The following is a 20,410-nucleotide window of genomic DNA, read 5'->3' as shown; positions in this document are numbered from 1 at the left end:
ACAGACACACACTCACCTACATACACAGGCAAAAATTAAGTTACACAAGCTGTTTTAAACACATAACTTATATTTTTTCCCTATGTAAAATATCACTTTATTTATCACATTTAGACTCTGCAGTAAAGCTTTTGAACAGTCTGCCAGCTGGCAGCCTCAGGGTCAGATTATCTGCACAGTGTTTTATTTGGCCCTCAGAACGAGTTTTGAATGTGTTAACTTGGATCAGGCACATACTCCTTGTTCCCCATATTCCCTACCAGACACTTTTTCTAAAACCCTGTCACTCAGTCATTGATGTAATCTGCCTGGCCCCATTAAGCATTCAGATTTGCAGCCTGATAAGTTACTGATAGGAAGGACCATGTATCTAAGTATTAAAACACTCTTAGGGCTTCTCCTCTAACTATAGAATCCAGCAGAATTCTGCCAACAAAGGTTCGATATAATCTAATTGGGTACACAACTAACAGAAAATTTAAGAAGGAAATTTGCTTTAAAAACAATTAAGTAGAACAAAGTTGGAGGACTCACACTTCCTGATTTCAAAATTTACTACAAAGCTACAGTAATTAAAGCAGTGTGGTACTGGCATAAAGGCATATAAACCAATGGAATAGAATAGGGAGCCCAGAAATAAACTCACATATATGGTCAAATGATTTTTTAACAAGGGTGCAAACACTGTTCAATGGGGAAAGGATAGTCTTTTCAATAAATGGTGCTGGGAAAATTAGATCCACATGCAAAAGAAGTTGGACCCTTACCTTATACCATACACAAAAATTAATTCAAAATGGATCAAAAACCAAAACATAAGAACTGAAACTATAAAACTCTTAGAAGAAAACACCAAAAACCCCCAAATAACCCAATTCAAAATTGGGCAAAGGACTTGAAGAGACATTTCTCCAAAGAAATACACAAATGGCTAGTAAGACATGAAAAAATGTTCAACATCATTAGTAATCCAGGAAATGCAAATCAAAACCACAAAAGTAATTGTTTTTCAAACTGCTTTTGATATATTTACTATCACATGAAAATCAGTTTGATACCAATGTGGTACACTACCAACATACTAGGAGTGAAAACTCAGATTCTTCAAACCATTGTTTAAGATCATTTACGAAGTCTTTTTTTGTTTATCAAAAGATAAAACACTTCACATGTAAAAAGTATTACAGGATACATGCCCGATAAGTTCTTATACTGCCACTTTCTGTTGTTTAAGACAAATGTGACTTCTGGAAAGAAAGCATTTTCATTTGCCCTTTTGAATAAAATGTGTAACAGGGAATTTTACTTATTACTTTCTTAGTCTAAAGGAAGACCATGTGCTAGTGAGGAGGGGAGGGTAGTGGAAGTGTGCCCATGCTGGAGCTCTAAACGTAAGTCTCACAGGGGTTTATAGCTCAGTCAGCTCTGTTAGTGTGACGGTACCACTAATTACAACAATTTTCATTTATGTTAGACTTACTTTGATAATTATGCAAGTGAAAGCCTGTTTCATTTTTACGTAGGGCAGTTTATGCATTAGGTAAAGTCACACCTTTTAAACTTTAAAATAATTTTCTTTTAATTTTTAAAATTTCTAAAAGTTATTTTATTTTTTTATGGTTTTTAAGAAAATATTTATTTTATTTATTTATTTTTGGCTGCATTGGGTCTTTGTTGCTGCGCACGGGCTTTCTCTAGTTGCGGTGAGCGGGGGCTACTCTTCGTTGTGGTGCGCAGGCTTCTCATTGCGGTGGCTTCTCTTGTTGCGGAGCATGGGCTCTAGGCCCCCGGGCTTGAGTAGTTGCAGTGCACGGGTTCAGTAGTTGTGGCGCACGGGCTCAGCTGCTCCGCGGCATGTGGGATCTTCCCGGACCAGGGCTCGAACCCGTGTGCCCTGCATTGGCAGGCGGATTCTGAACCACTGCGCCACCAGGGAAGCCCTAAAAATTTTTAAAAACAGTACTATTGGCCTTCCCTGGTGGCACAGTGGTTCAGAATCCGCCTGCCAATGCAGGGCACACGGGTTCGAGCCCTGGTCCGGGAAGATCCCACATGCCGCGGAGCAGCTGAGCCCGTGCGCCACAACTACTGAAGCCCACATGCCTAGAGCCCGTGCTCCGCAGCAAGAGAAGCCACAGCAATGAGAAACCCATGCACTGCAACAAAGAGTAGCCCCCGCTCGCCACAACTAAAGAAATCCTGTGTGCAGCAACAAAGACCCGATGCAGCCAAAAATAAATAAATAAATAAATTTATTTAAAAAACAAAACAAAACAGTACTATTGCTTTCAGATCTACCAATATGTTAAAATATAGTTTGAAATTATATATATGCAACAGGACATCAACAACAAAAATAACCCTGCTGTACTCTGTTTTATTTGTATAACGAAGCCAAACAAACAAAAAATTTGAACATCACAGTTGTAAGTACTAATTTTAAAGAATTTTTATAATTCAGCCAGTTTAACACTGCTCTATTTTATTTCTACAACAAAGCCAGTTAACAACAACAAAAATTTGAATATCACAGTTTTAAGTCCTGATTTTAAAGTTTTATGACTTAGCCAGTTTGTAATGGTGAGGTACTTCCAAAACCAAATATAACTTTCTGTAAAAAATTAAAACAAAAAACTATTCCTTGTATTTTTTGTCTTTCAGAATTTTATAGCATCATAAGAAAAATGGGCAAAAGACTTGAACACTTCCCAAAAGATGATATCCAAATAAATAGTCACTTATGATTTCCATATGTAACACAGACACAAAAGGAAAACGCTAATCCTAATTTTAAAAGGCAGATAATTACAACTTTCAGTCGTATGCGGATGCAAACAATGCTTCAGTCAACATCCTTTTATATGTACAAGTCTCCCCTCTAACACAGACAGCAAGGAGTATTATAGAATTTCTAGGCCACAGGAAGTTAATGTCTCCTTTTAGAATGGATACTGCCCTGTTGCCTTCGAAGACAGTTCCTTCCAACTTAAACTCCTACCAGCAGTACATAAGAGTGCCCGTTTCCCCACGCCCTGATCAATGATGGGTATTATGAGATTCTAAGTTTTTTCCTATTTGATGAATTTTTAAAATGTTACTTGTGGTTTTAGTTAGTATTTATCTGATTACTAGCAAAGTTGAGCATTTTGGCATATGTTTATTGGCTATCTGTCTTTCTGCTTTCTGTCAATTTCCTGTTCATACTAGTCGTCCACTTTTATATTAGGCCGTTTCTATATTGATTTATAGTTCTTTATAAGTCTTCTTATCTTTTCTTGTATATGTTACATATATTTTCTCCATATGTGAACTCTTTCTTCCCCCATGATTCTGCTTTATTTTGTATTGATTAATTGGTTAAAGTATAGTTGGTTTATAATATTATATTAGTTTCAGGTGTACAACATAATGATTCAATATCGATTATATTACTTTTAAAGTTGTTATAAAATATTGGCTGTATTTCCTGTGCTGTACAATATACTCTTGTATCTTACCTATTTTATTATGTATAGTAGTTTGTACCTCTTAATCCCCTGCCCCTATCTAGTGCCCCTCCCCCCTTTCCTCTCCCCACTGGTAACCATTAGGTTGTTCTCTGTATCTGTGAGACTGTTTAGTTATTTCCTTTTTTTAAAAAAGATTTTATTTATTTATTTTTTGGCTGGGTTGCATCTTCATTGCTGTGCGCAGGCTTTTCTCTAGGTGCGGTGCGCGGAGGCTACCCTTCGTTGCGGTGCGCGGGCTTCCCATTGTGGTGGCTTCTCTTGTTGCAGAGCACGGGCTCTAGCCATGCAGGCTTCAGTAGTTGTGGCACGTGGGCTCAGTAGTTGTGGCTCATGGGATCTAGACGTGCAGGCTTCAGTATTTGCAGCACGCAGGCTCAGTAGTTGTGGCTCGCGGGCTCTAGAGCGCAGACTCAGTAGTTATGGCGCACAGGCTTAGTTGTTCCACGGCATGTGGGATCTTCCTGGACCAGGGCTCAAACCCGTGTCCCCTGCATTGGCCGGTGGATTCCTTTTTTTTTTTTTTTGCGGTACATGGACCTCTCACTGTCGTGGCCTCTCCCGCTGCGGAGCACAGGCTCCGGACGCGCAGGCTCAGCGGCCATAGCTCACAGGCCCAGCCCCTCTGTGGCATGTGGGATCCTCCTGGACGGGGGCACGAACCCGTGTCCCCTGCATCGGCAGGCAGACTCTCAACCACTGCACCACCAGGGAAGCCCTGGCCGGTGGATTCTTAACCACTGCGCCACCAGGGAAGTCCCTGTTTTGTTATTTTCATTAACTTGTTTTATTTTTTAGATTCTACATATAAGTGATAACATCATATGTGAACTCTTTATATAACAAAACATAATCCTTTGTCATCCTTGTTGCATTTATTTTTCTACATCTGTTTTTCACTTGTTCCTTTTTTTTTTCTTTTCTATTCTAATTGTTTCTTTCTTAACATGTTTGGCAGTTGAGCAGTGGAGCCACCTGGGCTCCACTGGTTGGAAGGTTTCTAGTGTTGGAAGGTTTCTAATTATAGTTTCAATTTCTTAAATAGATTATAGAACTGTCATTTTTTCTATTTAATATTTTTGTGCCAGTGTTGGTAAGTTCTGTTTTTCTAGGAATCTGTTGATTTATCTAAATTTTCAAATTTATTGGCAAAAATATAGTGATGTCCTTTTATTATTTTTTAAACAACTGTAGGATTTGTAGTGATGTATCATTTTTCATTTCTGATGTTAACGTTGTTTTTTTTCCCTTTTTTTATTAGTTACTTGTTTCCAGGGATATAAGTTTATTAACCTTTTTCAAAGAAACAACTTTTGGTTTTATTAGTTCTCCCCAGTGTGTATTGACTTCACTTCCATCTTGAAGTGTACATTCAGGGCTTCCCTGGTGACGCAGTGGTTGAGAGTCTGCCTGCTGATGCAGGGGACGTGGGTTCATGCCCCGGTCTGGGAAGATCCCACATGCCACAGAGCGGCTGGGCCCGTGAGCCATGGCCGCTGAGCCTGCGCGTCCGGAGCCTGTGCTCTGCAACGGGAGAGGCCACAACAGAGAGAGGCCCGCGTACCGCAAAAAAAAAGAAAAAAAGAGTACATTCACTGGGCGTAGAATTCTGGCTGGTGACAGTTTTCTTTGAGCCCTTACTGATAGCATCCCCTGTTTTCTGGCTTCCATCTTTCTCTTTCAGTCAGCAGTCTTGCTCCTTTGAAGGTAATTGTCTTTTTCTGTGGGTGATTTTAATATTTTCTCTTTGTCCTTGATTTTCTACAGTTTGAATAAGATGTGTAGATATAACTTTCTGTTTTTATTAGGATTATGAGTTTCATTTTATGTCTGTTTTACAAATGGAAATTGTGATTATCTAATGGAATCTGCCTTTTTATTGGTAATTTCTTTATTCTATGTTGGGAAGACCTTGCCACTCTCAGCTGCCAGGTGTTGAAAATTCTGTTCTAGATTTTCTATGGAATTTCAGTATAAAGTGAGAAGTGGAGATCTAAATTGTTCTTGGTGCTATATCCTCAAATTGACGATCAATTATTGTAGCAAATCAATTATTCTAGCAAGTTTTATTAAGTCATATTTTAATTTAACTATTTTCAGTGCCTTTTTTGTATGTTAAAAATCTTACACACAATAGTAGAATCTTTGGGGATTAGCTCTTCGGTGTCAGTGACTGCTTCTGTTTAAAAGGAATATGCTTTAATCAGATTTTATTTAATCTGTGTTCCTCACCAATATTCCAGGAGAGCACCCGTGTTTTTCATGTAAAGTGTCTGGTACAGACGTGAAGCGTTGCTCTGTTGGTGCTTGTGGGAAATTTTACCATGAAGCCTGTGTCCGCAAATTCCCCACTGCCATCTTTGAATCAAAAGGATTCCGCTGTCCCCAGCACTGCTGCTCTGCCTGCTGTATGGAGAAAGATATCCACAAAGCAAGTAAAGGTAAAAACAGAGCTAAGGAAGGGGACAGTTGTTTTTTTTTGTAAGTTCAGTAGCAAACAGTAAGCACATTATTATAAAGAACATCAGGCATTTTCCCTCTGTTTATCTATAGCTATTACAGCTCAGCCACAAAAGATAGTAAGGTAAGTGGATTCTAGGTTCTAATTTAGACCATGGGAAGAAAATTCCATATGTTCAAAATTACCCTTGAACATTCCTTAAACGGGTGCCATATTGGAGACCAGCATCTCTCCAGCACTGGCACAGACACATTTTTCTTTGAGTGACCTCCTGATGAGCACTGCATTTAGGGGCCATACAGCACAGAAACAGCAGAGTCAAACTAGGGAAGAAAAAGATTTTTGTATTACTGTAACCAGCATCATATTGGATCCCAAAAGATCTCATTTTATATCAGCTGATTCTTTCTTACATAGATTCCTTTTTGATTGTCTTTCAACAGGTCGCATGATGAGATGTTTGAGGTGCCCAGTAGCCTACCACTCTGGAGATGCTTGCATTGCTGCCGGCAGCATATTTGTGTCTTCCTACGTTCTCATCTGTAGTAATCATTCCAAACGGAGCAGTAACTCTTCCTCTGCTGTAAATGTAGGCTTTTGTTTCGTTTGTGCAAGAGGTGAGTGTCAGCCCTTTCTCTTTATGTCTTTCTGGGTTCATTGGCATATTTCCCCCATTAAAATCGAGTTTCAGTAAAATCCCTGAGAGAGATTAACACTTCCAGTAACTCGTCCCTTTTATAACATTAGACACTCAAACTGTTAGAATATTAATTCTTCCATAAATTAAGCTAAAATCTACATCTGTTTAGTAACTTAGAATTATAAATGAGTTCTTAGTGTTCCTGTTTGGAGCATCAAAAGATTAATCTACACTTGACCCTTGAACCACATGGGTTTGAGCTGCGCAGATCCACTCTGTGCGCATTTTTCTCAGTGGCGTACTCCAGTACTACATGATTGAAGGTTGGTGGAATCCGCAGGTGGTGGGGGGGGCAACTTAAAGTTACAGGGGATTCCAACTGCGTGGCGGTCCACACACCTGACCGCGGCATTGTTCAAGGATCAGCTCTCTTCCCTTGTGCAAACAGTTCTTCTATTCGAAGTAGACTCTTCCCATGTCATATTCTTTAATCCAGAGTTTTCAACTAATTGAGATTTCACTTGGAAGGCAAGAAGAGCACATTTATTTTTTAATTGTTTATGTTGTATTTTATCATGTTTTGGTCTGGCATTGAGGAAGACCTGGTGGAATACAGCCAAGGCAACATATGTGGTGTATTAGTTAAGAGCCTGCAGTACAGGCTTTCTTACTTGCCAGCTGTTGATATTTAAGTCTGCCACTTAAGATTGATCGCTTCAAAACAATATTGCGTCCCTGAGGGCATCAGTGAACTTGAGTTCGTAATAATATAAAGTAGAACTTCTTCAGTTGAATGTGATACAGAGTACCTAACTTTACAGAGCGTCTCAGCTATATTATAATAAAAGAATTTTTAGTGTTTAGTAAGCATTTTAGAAACAACTAATATCCCAAGTGCATTTTTTTTGTTTTGTTTACTCATAAGTGCTAAGTTTTCTAAACTTCCCTTAGTGTGAAATATTTGAAAGGACTGTGTGGCATATCAGGCCTGTTAGATTATATTTAGCCCATACTGAAAATGAAGTTTTGGATCATGTTTTGTTTTTTATTTGTTTTTGGTTTTTTTATTAATTTATTTATCTTTTTTTTTATTATTATTTTTGGCCACTTCGGGTCGTCTTTGCTGCACGCACGGGCCTTCTCTAGTTGCAGCGAGCGAGGGCTACTGTTCATTGCGGTGCGCGGGCTTCTCATCATGGTGGCTTCTCCTGTTGCGGAGCATGGGCTCCAGGCATGCGGGCTTCAGTAGTTGTGGCACGGGGGCTCAGTAGCTGTGGCTCCTGGGCTCTAGAGCGCAGGCTCAGTAGTTGTGGTGCATGGGCTGAGTTGCTCCGCGGCATGTGGGATCTTCTTGGACCAGGGCTTGAACCCGTGTCCCCTGCACTGGCAGGCAGATTCTTAACCACTGCGCCACCAGGGAAGTTCCTGTTTTTGTTTTTTTGCCTTAGGAGACAGTTCTTTTAATTTGGTGAAAGTACTATAGAGTATTTTTAATAGAATTTAGCTAGTATGATAGATCTTGAGTTGTTTTGCTTTTGAAACTCTCATTAAAAAAAAGAAAAATAACCAGAGGGGGTGGACGGTACAAGATTAAGTAAGTGGTAGTCCTTTCCATGGCAGCCTCCTGGGTCCATTGTACACACTGCTTTGAGTTTTTCAGTTTGGAAGTGCGCGGGGCGGTCTGCAGGTAGAAGGAAGTGTTGTGTAGAGTAGTGACGACAGCTGCGTCCTGCTCTGAAGTCTGGATGGCACGGGGGAAGAAAGTCTGAAGTGTTTCCTGCCACACTGTATTAGCCAAAGAAATAAAAAGTCACGTGCCTTTTCCATCTCTCCACTCCTAAGAAAATAATGCTAGGATGAAAATACTGAATTATCAACTGAATGACTAGCTTTAGAGACTTTCAAATAGATGAGTGTCAGTGATAACATAAAGTCTATCACTTTGTAAATACTTTATTCTACCCTTCTAGGCACTCACTTTTACTCACTTTTACTAGGAGGGGTGGAGGGGTGTGGGCGTGTAGGTGTGTTGGTGTGTGTGGGTGTGTGTGTAAGTAACTGAGCCAACATTTTAAATACCAAGTTTAAAACTATCATGTTGGCTTACTTTGGAGTATATTCTGAATCAAGTACCATCAGTTAAGTATATCGACCAATATTTTCTTTTGCTCTGTTTCATTTAATAATTGGGTGCCCTTTAAAGCAGGTGTTTTCCTTTAAGATAGATAGAAAACGACCCATTGTCAAGGAACCTAGTTTTAGAGAAACTTCTAACCATTTTGTTAAGTTTAAGTTATATGCCTTGATTAAAAGCTTGAGATAATGGAAATGAGGGGAAAACTCATGTTTTAACAACAGGATGCTGTTTGCATCTTATCAATTTGGCAATTATTCTGAAAGATGTGCTGTATTTAAATGCCTCTTTAAAGAGCAAGATTATTTAATCCCCAAATATTTTAACTGCAACTTTGCACAGTAAACAGAAACTCTCATTTTCCTTTCCAGCATTTTACAGAAACTTATTCTAAATAGATCAGATGTTGGGATTTGAGAAGGGCTTAAAAGTTCTCCGGAAGTAAATGATATGTGTTCTTTTACCAGAATTTATAGAGGTCTTCTTTTTTAAGGAAATCTAACTATAATAAATCCACACATGAAAAGGGATACTTCAATTGTTTATGTTTTGGTGTTAGAAAACTCAGCTTGTTTTGCCTTTGTTTCTTGTCGCGTACAGATTCTCCCTCCGCACAGAGGATTTTTGTCTTAGTTCTTGGTTGTTTAAAATCATTAAGCTAATTCTTTTTCTTTTTTTTTTTTGAATAAGTTTATTTATTTTTTTTTGGTTGCTTTGGGTCTTCGTTGCTGCACGCGGGCTCTCTCTAGTTGTGGCGAGCAGGGGCTACTGTTCGTTGCATTGCGCGGGCTTCTCATTGCAGTGGCTTCTCTCACTGCAGGGCACGGGCTCTAGGCGCGCAGCCTTCAGTAGTTGTGGCGCACGGGCTCGTTTGCTCCATGGCACGTGGGATCCCCCCAGACCAGGGCATGAACCTGCATCCCCTGCATTGGCAGACGGATTCCCAGCCACTGCCACCAGGGAAGCCCTAAGCTAATCTTTAGGACTGAAATATCTGGAAGTATTTTTAGAAATGCTTCAGCATTTAGAGAAACATTCCTCCTCCCCTGCCCCGCATGGTGCCACAGGGTGTGTGCAGTTATATTTCAGTGTAGTATAGATTCTTCAGCATTTCCTTTCATCTAGAGGGTGGTGTAAAATAAAAGTTACTTAATATTCTAAGTTGTTCTTTCTTATTTAAAAGCCATTGCACCACTTTTCTCTGTTAAATGTATGAAATGTTCATTCAACATTGTATAACCTTTATTCGAAAATTCTGATGTATTGCCGATTAGCAATTTCAAGTTCCATTCACATGAGAAATATCAGTATTTCTTGAATCTGCCTCAGTGTAGGATAGCATCAAATGAAGATAAAATCCACAGAAAATAGTAAATGGTCACCCCTTTAAAAACAAAACTCTTCCCTCTTCTCAAAATGATCTCTATGAAACTGCGGTCATGATTTGACCAGTAACCAAATAGAGAAAGTTCCCCTGGTCTCAGAGGTCCTGGGTTTAGGAGTGGCCGTAGCTACAGGATGGACTTAACTCAGGGGAAAGGTGGGTGTCACGGGTAGTTTAGAGCAGATGCTGTTTTCCTCCAACAGGACAGCTGTACTGGTAGATTGAAAGGACTGTTTTTATAAACCCTTAAGTTGGTAAGCGTTTAAGTCAGTTATTTTCATGGCAGGACAAAACTTTAACTGTTTGCATTACCTCAGTGAACTTCAACAACTTATATCTTCTCTAAAGTCATGTATCATACTGATAGAGAAAAGCTTCATTATCTGGCTGAGAAAGCTGGAATTTGAGGGTATCTAAAGATCTGAGCAGAGAGGAGAAGCAGCCCAATTCTGCCTTTCAGCGCTGCTTGATGTATTGAAGGTGACCAGGGTCTCTAGTGTGTCACGTAGACAGTTCTTATTTCCAGCAATTAAGTGATACATTATTTTGTTCTTTGGGTTGTCGTCATAGTACTTCTAAACCTTAAGGAATGTAGCTTTGTTTTCCAGAGGGGGTTTTCAGAATGACGTCAAAGCAGTTTACATCCTCAAATTAAATTGGAGTTTCTTTCTGGGTGTATAGGTTTCTGTATAGGGATAAGGCATTGAGTAGCTTAAACTCCTTTTAATAACGATGGAAAGCCTTGAGTAGCTTAAACTCCTTTTAATAACGATGGAAAGCCTTGTCTGTCAGATCTTTTCTTCTCCTATTCTTTTCCCCCCCAGCTTTAAGCACAGCTACATAGTAGGTGTTGGTTTATTTTTTCCTCACGGAATCATGGGTAGTTTCATTGCAGCTCACATCTTTCTGTTTGTCTCGTATAGGGCTGATAGTGCAGGACCATTCAGACCCCATGTTCAGTTCCTATGCCTATAAGTCCCACTACCTACTGAACGAATCAAATCGTGCAGAGTTGATGAAATTACCTATGATTCCTTCTTCGTCAGCTTCCAAAAAGAAATGTGAGAAAGGTAATAATCAAAATAGTTTATCTCTTACTTTTATTTTTGCATTTCCTATTTTTTCTCTTTAAATGAAGGGGGGAAATGTATGCCTGTCAAGCACCATCTGTTGCTTTTGGTAAATTCTACCTTGGTGGCTGTGGCTGTCTTCATATGGCTGCAAAATTATTAAAAAGGGCTTAAAATAATTCCATTGTGAAAAATTTTTACTTACTCTTCTCCTTGAATAAATTTTCACACCTTCCATATATCTATAGTCATTAAAATTGAAAGACTAGGATTCTGCTTAATATGGAAGCATGTTCTGAGGGCTCTTCCTCTTTTGCCTGATGTAGAACCGTATCATTCATGTTAGAATAGAATAGATGTGATATAATTTGTTACTAACTTTCAGCTAAATAACAAGACAGGTTATAGAGGGAAACAGAGATACTGACACTTAAAATTTTGATTCTGAAATACATTCTGTCATTTTGTTTCTTAAATGTTTTTGTTATGGTGCTATGAAAACTAGTTGCCCTTCTCTTAGGAGACATTGGTGGGCAGCTGGGAAAATGCTGCAAATACTGGATAGTGAAAGGCAGCCCAGCTGAATTGAAGAATTGCTAATAGATAATTTATCCACTGAGATCCAAGAGCTAAATGTATATTTATATTCTCCAAGTTAATTTAATCTATGGAAGAAAAATCTTGTGTTTTGCTTTATATAGCCTACATGTAATAAAAGGGAAAAAAGTGGTTTAACAATAATGTATTATTTGGGGAGTTATCCCAGAGGGTAAAATAAATAACTTGGAAGGTGAAAGCCTTTTCCTGTATACATTGCCATTATGATCTGAGGCCAGGCTCAGAATCTTTAAAGAAAATTCAATTCTTTTTTTTTTTTTTTCATGCTTTGTGTTGCCTGCTGATGACGTATGTTTGCTGTTTGTCAGACATCTGAAGTGGCAACCCATGACTAAAAAAAAGTATAACTAAGCAAGTTGATTAGAACCCATGAAGAGGGAGGTTGGAGAGACTGTTGACTCTTTTGTCTGTTTTCTATTGAAGTCACAGTTTGGCATCTTACTGGTGATACCAACTGTTTCCAAAACAAAGATGGACATGGGTCTGACTAATTCCATAGTGCAATAAAATTAGACTACCTGAGGCATTTTAGGAAATGCCTTATTTTCCTGCTGGCGCCTTTATAAAATTAGACTAATTCAATTGTTGTTTACTTTCTTTTCAGTACTCGGTATTGACCTTGACATGAATTGAAATTATTTTGAGCCCTCTGTTTGCTTAGCTTGAACCATATCTTTCTTCTCTCGCATCCTAAAGCAGTTTTCTTGCATAGCACCAAGGTGGATTGTTCATATTTTTATTTTTCTATTTCCCTTGTGTATTTTTGTCAAAAAATCGTGATGATTTTCACTGATGATTCAGGGTCTGTATTTCCTCTGAAATAAGACTTAAAATTTAGGACTGTTCCATAATGTTAAAAAATGGCCAGACTGACCTTTCCACACCAACCCTAATAATCACTTGTCCTCTAAAGGTATTTGCAAAGACCGCTCTCCCTATCGGTCATTTCTTTCTGATGGAAAAATGAATTATCTCATTTTACTTTAAACTTACAGAAGAATTCCCTACCTAGGCTAAGAGCACTCAGGCAGCTAATCTCTAGGTTGGAGAATTGGAACAATTAATCCATATTGAGATCTGCAGACAAAGGGGAAAATCCCAATGATTGAAGTAAAAGCTTTTAAGCAGAGGAAATATAGTAATTTAATTCATCACTGATTGTATATGGATTTTCTTTTTGTTTTTATGTTAATCAGTTAGAAGTTTGAAAGTCTACAGGAAGACGAGATTTTCTGGAAAATTGATAGCAAACCCTCAAAAGGTTGGAGCATGTGATTTGATAAAGTTGTATAGAGGGCTCTTAACCTTTTGCTTATGAGACTTTAAATCTCAGTACACTCATGGGTTGTAGACTTGGTTTTCCAAGAAAGATTTTTTTTTTTCCAGTAAATGTCTTTATTGCATTTCATCTTCAGTGGTTAACATTCTTTTCTGTCACTTGTTGAAATACAACAATAAAGAGAAAATACAACAATAAAGAGATTTCTCCCCGAAATCTCTTTAATTTTTTGGATTTAAAAATAGTATTGTTTTGTTTGCCGCACCTGCTTTGGTCTTGATCCAGAGATGGTTTTGTGTATTTAAAAGGAGAGGATTTTGCTAGGGTACTTGGAGACATCTCCTTGTGTGTGGTACTTGATTCTACACTGATACTTACTTAGTTTATGCTATAAAGCAGTGGTTCTCAATATGACATCAGGAAATATTACAAACAAAATTCTGAACTATATTTAACAGTTCAGAAAGTCTAACAGAATCAGACATTTGTGTAAAATACAGTGGTGTGAGTTTCTTTATATTTGGCTATGCTTTTAGCAATTTAATGTGATAATACCAGTTTTGTTATTGGGATCAGAAGCTCTGATTGGCTGTTATATATTTCTTTGGTTAATTAAAACAGAAGAAAATAATTGTTACTTTTAAAATGTTTTTTGGTTTTGGTGGGTTTTTTGTTTGGTAAAATATTTGAAAACATATGGATCCATGAGAAAGGGCAAGGGGATCCTTGGTGCTGAAAAAGTTGCAAACCACTGCTTTATAGCCTGTTTGACTTTATTTGTCTTCACTGAAAAGGTAATGATAATATAATCACCAATTCAAGATTCTTTTCCTTTTTTGTATTCTTACATGGGAAGAAAAAAGTACTGGTCAACCTATTGGCTGTTTTCATTCTTGCTTATGTTGTTATAAAGGGATGTAGTTAACTGTGCCACTGGATTAAAATACAAAGATGACCATTGCTTGCTTTCTTAGCTCTCAAGGAGAAAAAGAGAGTTGCTACGTATTTCTCTGAAAATCTGTTCTCAAATCTACTCAGTCTAAAGATTTTATGCATCTATTTGTCATATGTTAATAGTCTTAGCTGCCGGCTAAACTGGTACTTCAGTAGCCCACATTTTAGAGGGATAAAGAGTAATGTTTTTCCTACTACTCAAAGGCTTTGAGTTTCTGGCCACTGAAGCCCTCCCTGGAAAGGGCTACTTCAGCTAAATCTGTTCATTGCTTTGTATTTTAATCCATCACTAAAATATAACTCAGTCCCTTGGTTAATTTCCCTCAATCTGAATCAAATTTAATGCAGGTAAAAGATAACTTTCTCTCTTGTCTCTCTCTCTTTCCTCTTTTCTCAGTTATTAAGACTGTTTGTTTGTTTCAAGGTGGAAGATTGCTCTGCTGTGAGTCGTGCCCGGCTTCCTTCCACCCGGAGTGCCTGAGCATAGAGATGCCAGAAGGCTGCTGGAATTGCAATGACTGTAAAGCTGGCAAGAAACTACATTACAAGCAGATTGTTTGGGTCAAATTGGGAAATTACAGGCAAGTTTTTCCAAGGACAAAGAGGAAGTATTCAGTTACTGTTCAGTAGTTCATAGCCTGTACACAAAGTGGCTAGGAGATAGGTAGAAAAAGCAACACAGTGCTGCAACTTCCTTAGAAACAGAAAGAGAAGAAACATAGTTTGAGTCTGGGTTTTTAGAAGACTGGGAAGGTTAGTGGTTGATAGATATTTTTTATGAGTTGGTTGACTTTTGTTTTTAAGTTCTGAAAGTTACTTTTTCCTAATGGACTATGGTACTAATAGATTTTAAAATAAAAGCTTTCATGTGGAGAGTGGGGAAGATTTTTTTTTTTGCACTCTAATTAGATTTATATTAATTTCTGATTTCTAATGAAGTTAAGAGTTTATATCCTGGCCAAAATAGCTCTTTTTACCCCTAAATCTAGTCCATTATAGTTCTAGCTAGAAGCTCTAAATTGTGTGCAAAGAGAGAGCTTTTTAGAATTTAAAGAGAGAGATTATTTCATTAGGAGCCTTTAGATCTTAAGGGAATGAAGCAAGAAGTATGTGTGATTGCCATTATTTTAATAAATCTTCCTCCTTTTAAGAAGCCTGTTTTTAACAAGCCTTTAAGTGAACAGGAATAATGATGTTTTTTTAAACTCTGCATTTTACATTTTGAGGCATATGTTTATAATTTTACTAAGAAAATAGATACTATTCAAGAGAACACACAGAGGACTTTGAAGGCAGTGAAAATGCTCTGTATAATATTATAATGTTGAATAAATGCCACTATGCATTTGTCTAAACCCATAAAATGTACAACACCAAGAGTGAATTCGAAGGTAAACTAGGTGATTATGATGTGTCAGTGTAAGTCCATCCTTGGTTTAAAAAAAACACAAACACACACACATAGTAGAGTTCTGCTTTTCAATTAGAATCCTAAGTATAATATGTTTCTGTAGAATTTCAAACATACTGTAATTTTTTTTAACAAGGGCTATGTCATTTTCTCTGTTTTAAATACACTGCTTGCTTACCTATTTAACCTTAAAAACTTAGTTTTTAGCTGAGATAAGGGGCATTGAGAAGCTCCCCCCCAGCTATTTTTTTTTAACATATGTCGGGGAAATCTCCAAGCTCTTTTTAAAAAATGGACAGTTTGAATACATAAATAATTTTATAATTTATGGCAAAAGATACAAAGTTTTAAAAGGCAAATATCAAACCAGGGGAACTCTTCTACTCTCAGTAAGAAAAGAAAAATACCTTACCTAGAAAAAGGAGCTGGGCTTCCCTGGTGGCACAGTGGTTGAGAGTCTGCCTGCCGATGCAGGGGACACGGGTTCGTGCCCCGGTCCGGGAGGATCCCACATGCTGTGGAGTGGCTGGGCCCGTGAGCCATGGCCGCTGAGCCTGCGTGTCCGGACCCTATGCTCCGCAACGGGAGAGGCCACAACAGTGAGAGGCCCGCGTACCGCAAAAAAAAAAAAAAAAAAGAAAGAAAAAGGAGCAAAGAAGAGAAAGAGCCAGTTTGCAAAGGAATAGAAAATAGACATGTAAAGAATGCTCAGCCTCACTAAAAATCAATGTACATTAAAAACAAAGAGTTTACTTTTCAGTTAACAGACTTGCAAAGGTTTAAGAGTAATAATTTTGCAGCTTAGGAGGGCATGGGGAGACAAGTGCTCCTGTCCAAGTAAGGCATCACATATCAGACTTGTAACTGTGCATCCCTTTGACCCAGTAGTTCCCCTTCAGGGAATTTATCTAAGGAAAAGAACTGGACAAATGGGCAGAAGTGTACTTATAGGGGTGTTCATTGCAGTATTATTTCTAATTGCAAAAATTTAAATAATCCAAATGTTCAGTCAGTAGGGTATTTGTCAGATAAATTGTAGTGTATCCATATTTTAGAATACCTGGAAGCCAAAAGAAGGAATATGCAGGTGCGTATAGTAACATGGGAGGGTATCCACAATATATAGTTAATTTTAGGAAGTATGTTAAACAGTATATACATTATCTCTCCATGTGTTTATACAACTTTTAAAAACTGTAGATCTAGATATAATATGTTTTTATTATTACCTGGAAAAAAAACATCTAATGTTAATAGTCTGAGGCATGAGATTATTAGGGGGAGCCATTTTCAGTTTTTCTGTTATACATTTCTGCACTGTTTTAATTTTTAAAAGAAACACACATTGCTTTTTTTTCCATAAAGTTACATTTAATAATTTTAAAGGTATAGTCTTTTTTTTTATTGAAGTGTAGTTGATTTACAGTGTTGTGTTGTACTAATTTCTGCTGTTACAGCAAACTGACTCAGTGATACACATATATACATTTGTTTTTTATATTCTTTTCCATTATGGTTTATCCCAGGAGATTGGATATAGTTCCCTGTGCTGTACAATAGGACCTTGTTGTTTATTCATCCTATGTATAATAGTTTGCATCTGCTAATCCCAAACTCCCAGTGCATCCCTCTCCCTCCCCTCCAGCCCCCTTGGCAACCACAGGTCTGTTCTCTATGTCTGTGAGTCTGTTTCTGTTTTGTAGATAGGTTCATTTGTGTCATATTTCAGATTCCACATATAAGTGATATCATATGGTATTTGTCTTTCTCTTTCTGACTTTCTTCGCTTAGTATGATAATTTCTAGATGCATCCATGTTGCTGCAAATGGCATTTTTCATTCTTTTTTATGGCTGAGTAGTATTCCATTGTATATATGTACCACCTCTTCTTTATTCATTCATCTGTCGATGGACATTTAGGTTGTTTCTGTGTCTTGGCTATTGTGAATAGTGCTGCTGTGAACATAGGGGTGCATGTATCTTTTTGAATTATAGTTTTGTCCAGGTATATGCCCAGGAGTGGGATTGCTGGATCACATGGTAACTCTATTTTTAGTTTTCTGAGGAACCTCCGTGCTGTTTTCCATAGTGACTGCACCAACTTACATTCCCACCAACAGCGTAGGAGGGTGCCCTTTTCTCCACACCCTTTCCAGCATTTGTTATTTGTAGACTTTTTAGTGATGGCGATTCTGACCAGCACACATTGCTTTTATAATTAAAAATATATATCTTTCCAGGAGGGGAGGGGTGCAGGTTTGACAAATAATAGATAAGACATTCCTGGATAAGAAATATCTAAAACAGTGTAAGGAGCCTTTAGATCTTCAAACACATTTCAGAATATTTCCTTTTTAAAAGTTTTTTTGCCTTTTTTTTGAAATATAATTGACATTATATTAGTTTCAGGTATACAACACGATGACTCGACATTGTCTGTATTGCAAAACGATCACAATAAGTCTAGTTAACATCCGTCACCATATATAGTTACACATTTTTTTTTCTTGTGATGAGAACTTTTTTTGTGTGTGGTGAAGGAGGGTGCAGTGTTTATGACAGGGAGCCAAGCTAGGAGTTCAGGACAGCTAGTGCCAGAAAAGCCTGAACTCCGATGAGAACTTTTAAAGTTTGCTCTCTTGGCAGCTTTCAAATATAGTCTCTTAGCAGTGACTGTAGTCACTGTGCCGTACATTACATATTTCCTTTTTTAAAAAACTTATGAATACGAAAATATAGTTGACTTAATTTTAATACTTAAATTTTAATCACATTACATTTTTTTAACATCTTTATTGGAGTATAATTGCTTTGCAATAGTGTGTTAGTTTCTGCTATATAATAAAGTGAATCAACTATACGTATACCTATACCCCCATATCCCCTCCCTCTTGCGTCTCCCTCCCACCCTCCCCATCCCACCCCTCTAGGTGGTCACAAAGCACCGAGCTCATCCCCCTGTGCTATCACATTACATTTTAAAGAAGCCCAAAGCAGTGCTCCCATTCACAATTCACTGAGATTTCATATGCAGCTCATATTCTTCTTGTTCATTTTGCAAAGACTCACATCCATGAACTAATTCTTAATGTATTTTTTCCAATCAGGCCTTTCTGGGCCCCACGAAACTGTTTCTTTTCAATAGCTAGTTATTCTGCTGTGAAGCTTCCTGGGGGAGGTGAGTGCCTGGAACAAGGCTGGCAGAAAGCGTGCCTCTGTCTACCTGAGCCAGTGCTCGCACTTACCGCGAGCTCCCGGCACGCCTTGACGCGATTCGGAAATACGACCACCGCCCAGCCTGCTTTGAGGGAGAGCTAAATACTGATTACACAAAAGAGTGTTGTTTTGTTTTAACAATTTGAGCACAGACTTCTACCCACGTTTTTAATTAACTCTTAGATGGACACGGAGTGCTTTTAGGTGAAGCGTGTTCTTGGTCGCACTATAAATCTGGGAATGCGACCGTGCCATCATTTATCTTCTCAGTAATGTCGTTGTTCATTAAATAAACAATTTTATTAGGCATCTATAAATAAGAGACTGAAAGAAATTTAAGTTTGTATATATCTACTCTTGGTATCGATGATCTTATATACTACAATTCCTGACTTGCCCAATTGTGGGAAACTGTCCAGTGAGCCTCACAGGTGGTTCCCTCAGTGATTGCTGTGGACACAGTCATCGTCGCATGAAGGAGTTATGTTTTCAGTCCTGTCCCAAATCTCCCATTTATTATGATCTAAGATGAATTAGATTCTGAAATATACACTGATATAAACCTAGTACATTTGACCAGAAAGTATTTATCCTGGTTGATTAGAGAGTCAGAAAACACCAGTTTGAATGGGAGTGGGCATTCTTTACTGTAGCATCAGTTTATTCTCAAATGATGCCCTTGATTACTAGGAATAAAGACAGACTTGGTATTAAGAATGTCACATTTGGAGAAAAACATGACTTTCCTAGGACTGAAATCTGGTTTGGAATATTATTGGTAAATTCTGATTCTTAAGTTGTATAGTGGTTTCATTGTTACTTTATTATTATGCTTTCTTTTCATGATATACATTCTTTTATAAATATCAAATATTAATTTTTTAAGGAAGAAACTAGATTGGGTGTTTAGGGCCTAGTTTGTTTAGTCTGTGTTCACTATTTCATTCATTGTGTTGTTAAATGACGTGTGGTTTGGGCAGGATTAAAGATAAGCGAGGTATTTTGTGTCCTTAGATTCTGAATAAAAATTGCGAAGTACACAACCTTTGTTTTTTGGCTCCCAGCAGCCACGTAAAGCGTAGTGCGATTTCATCCTCCTGCTTTCAGGTGGTGGCCAGCGGAGATCTGCAACCCCCGGTCTGTGCCACTCAACATCCAGGGCCTCAAGCACGACCTGGGGGACTTCCCCGTGTTCTTCTTCGGTTCTCACGACTACTACTGGGTACACCAGGGCAGAGTGTTCCCTTACGTCGAAGGAGACAAAAGCTTTGCTGAGGGACAGACTAGTATTAACAAGACCTTCAAAAAAGGTACGTTGGACAACGTTCACAGTGGCTCAGAACTAACACCCCTGGGTTGATCTCTCCACACCTCCTAACTTGCATAAGATGTGTTTCTGGTGTTAGAGAGTTTTCACCAGGTGTTATGATCCGGCCTCCATAAGTTTCCAATTACATTAGAACCACATCACAATCCAGTCAGCTGGAAAAATACATTCAGTGTAGTAGACTGTGCTGTGTACGTGAAAGGAGCTCCCTCAGTGATCTTACTACAAACATAGAGATTATTCTGGAAATACATAGTCTTCTTAATCAAGTGAAGCTCCTTTGTAAGATAGTAAGACTAAATGCTTCCCAGGAAGAGCCTTACAGCTGCTTTTGCAACAAGTTGCCAGGAAGTTTGGCTTTCTGGGTAAGAGTAAAGTGAATTTAAATCTGGTACGAGGTAAAGAGCTG

The 20,410-nt window shown here is 38.2% G+C and overlaps 1 protein-coding gene across 1 annotated transcript in view; it reads left to right on the top strand.

Moving 5' to 3' along the window:
- The window catches only part of NSD3 (nuclear receptor binding SET domain protein 3), a 103,365-nt gene that overhangs the window by 71,066 nt on the left and 11,889 nt on the right, over positions 1–20,410 (top strand). Inside the window, exons 13-17 of the mRNA XM_082680587.1 lie at positions 5,750–5,947; positions 6,411–6,584; positions 11,049–11,195; positions 14,471–14,627; positions 19,782–19,984. Coding sequence (XP_082536713.1) covers positions 5,750–5,947; positions 6,411–6,584; positions 11,049–11,195; positions 14,471–14,627; positions 19,782–19,984 — 879 coding nt within the window. The remainder of the gene's footprint in view (positions 1–5,749; positions 5,948–6,410; positions 6,585–11,048; positions 11,196–14,470; positions 14,628–19,781; positions 19,985–20,410) is intronic.

Source organism: Grampus griseus (genome assembly GCF_964374135.1).
Source record: "Grampus griseus genome assembly, chromosome: 21".
NCBI lineage: Eukaryota > Metazoa > Chordata > Mammalia > Artiodactyla > Delphinidae > Grampus > Grampus griseus.
The sequence above is the reverse complement of the archived record's forward strand: the minus strand, read 5'-3'. Positions and strand labels throughout refer to the sequence as shown.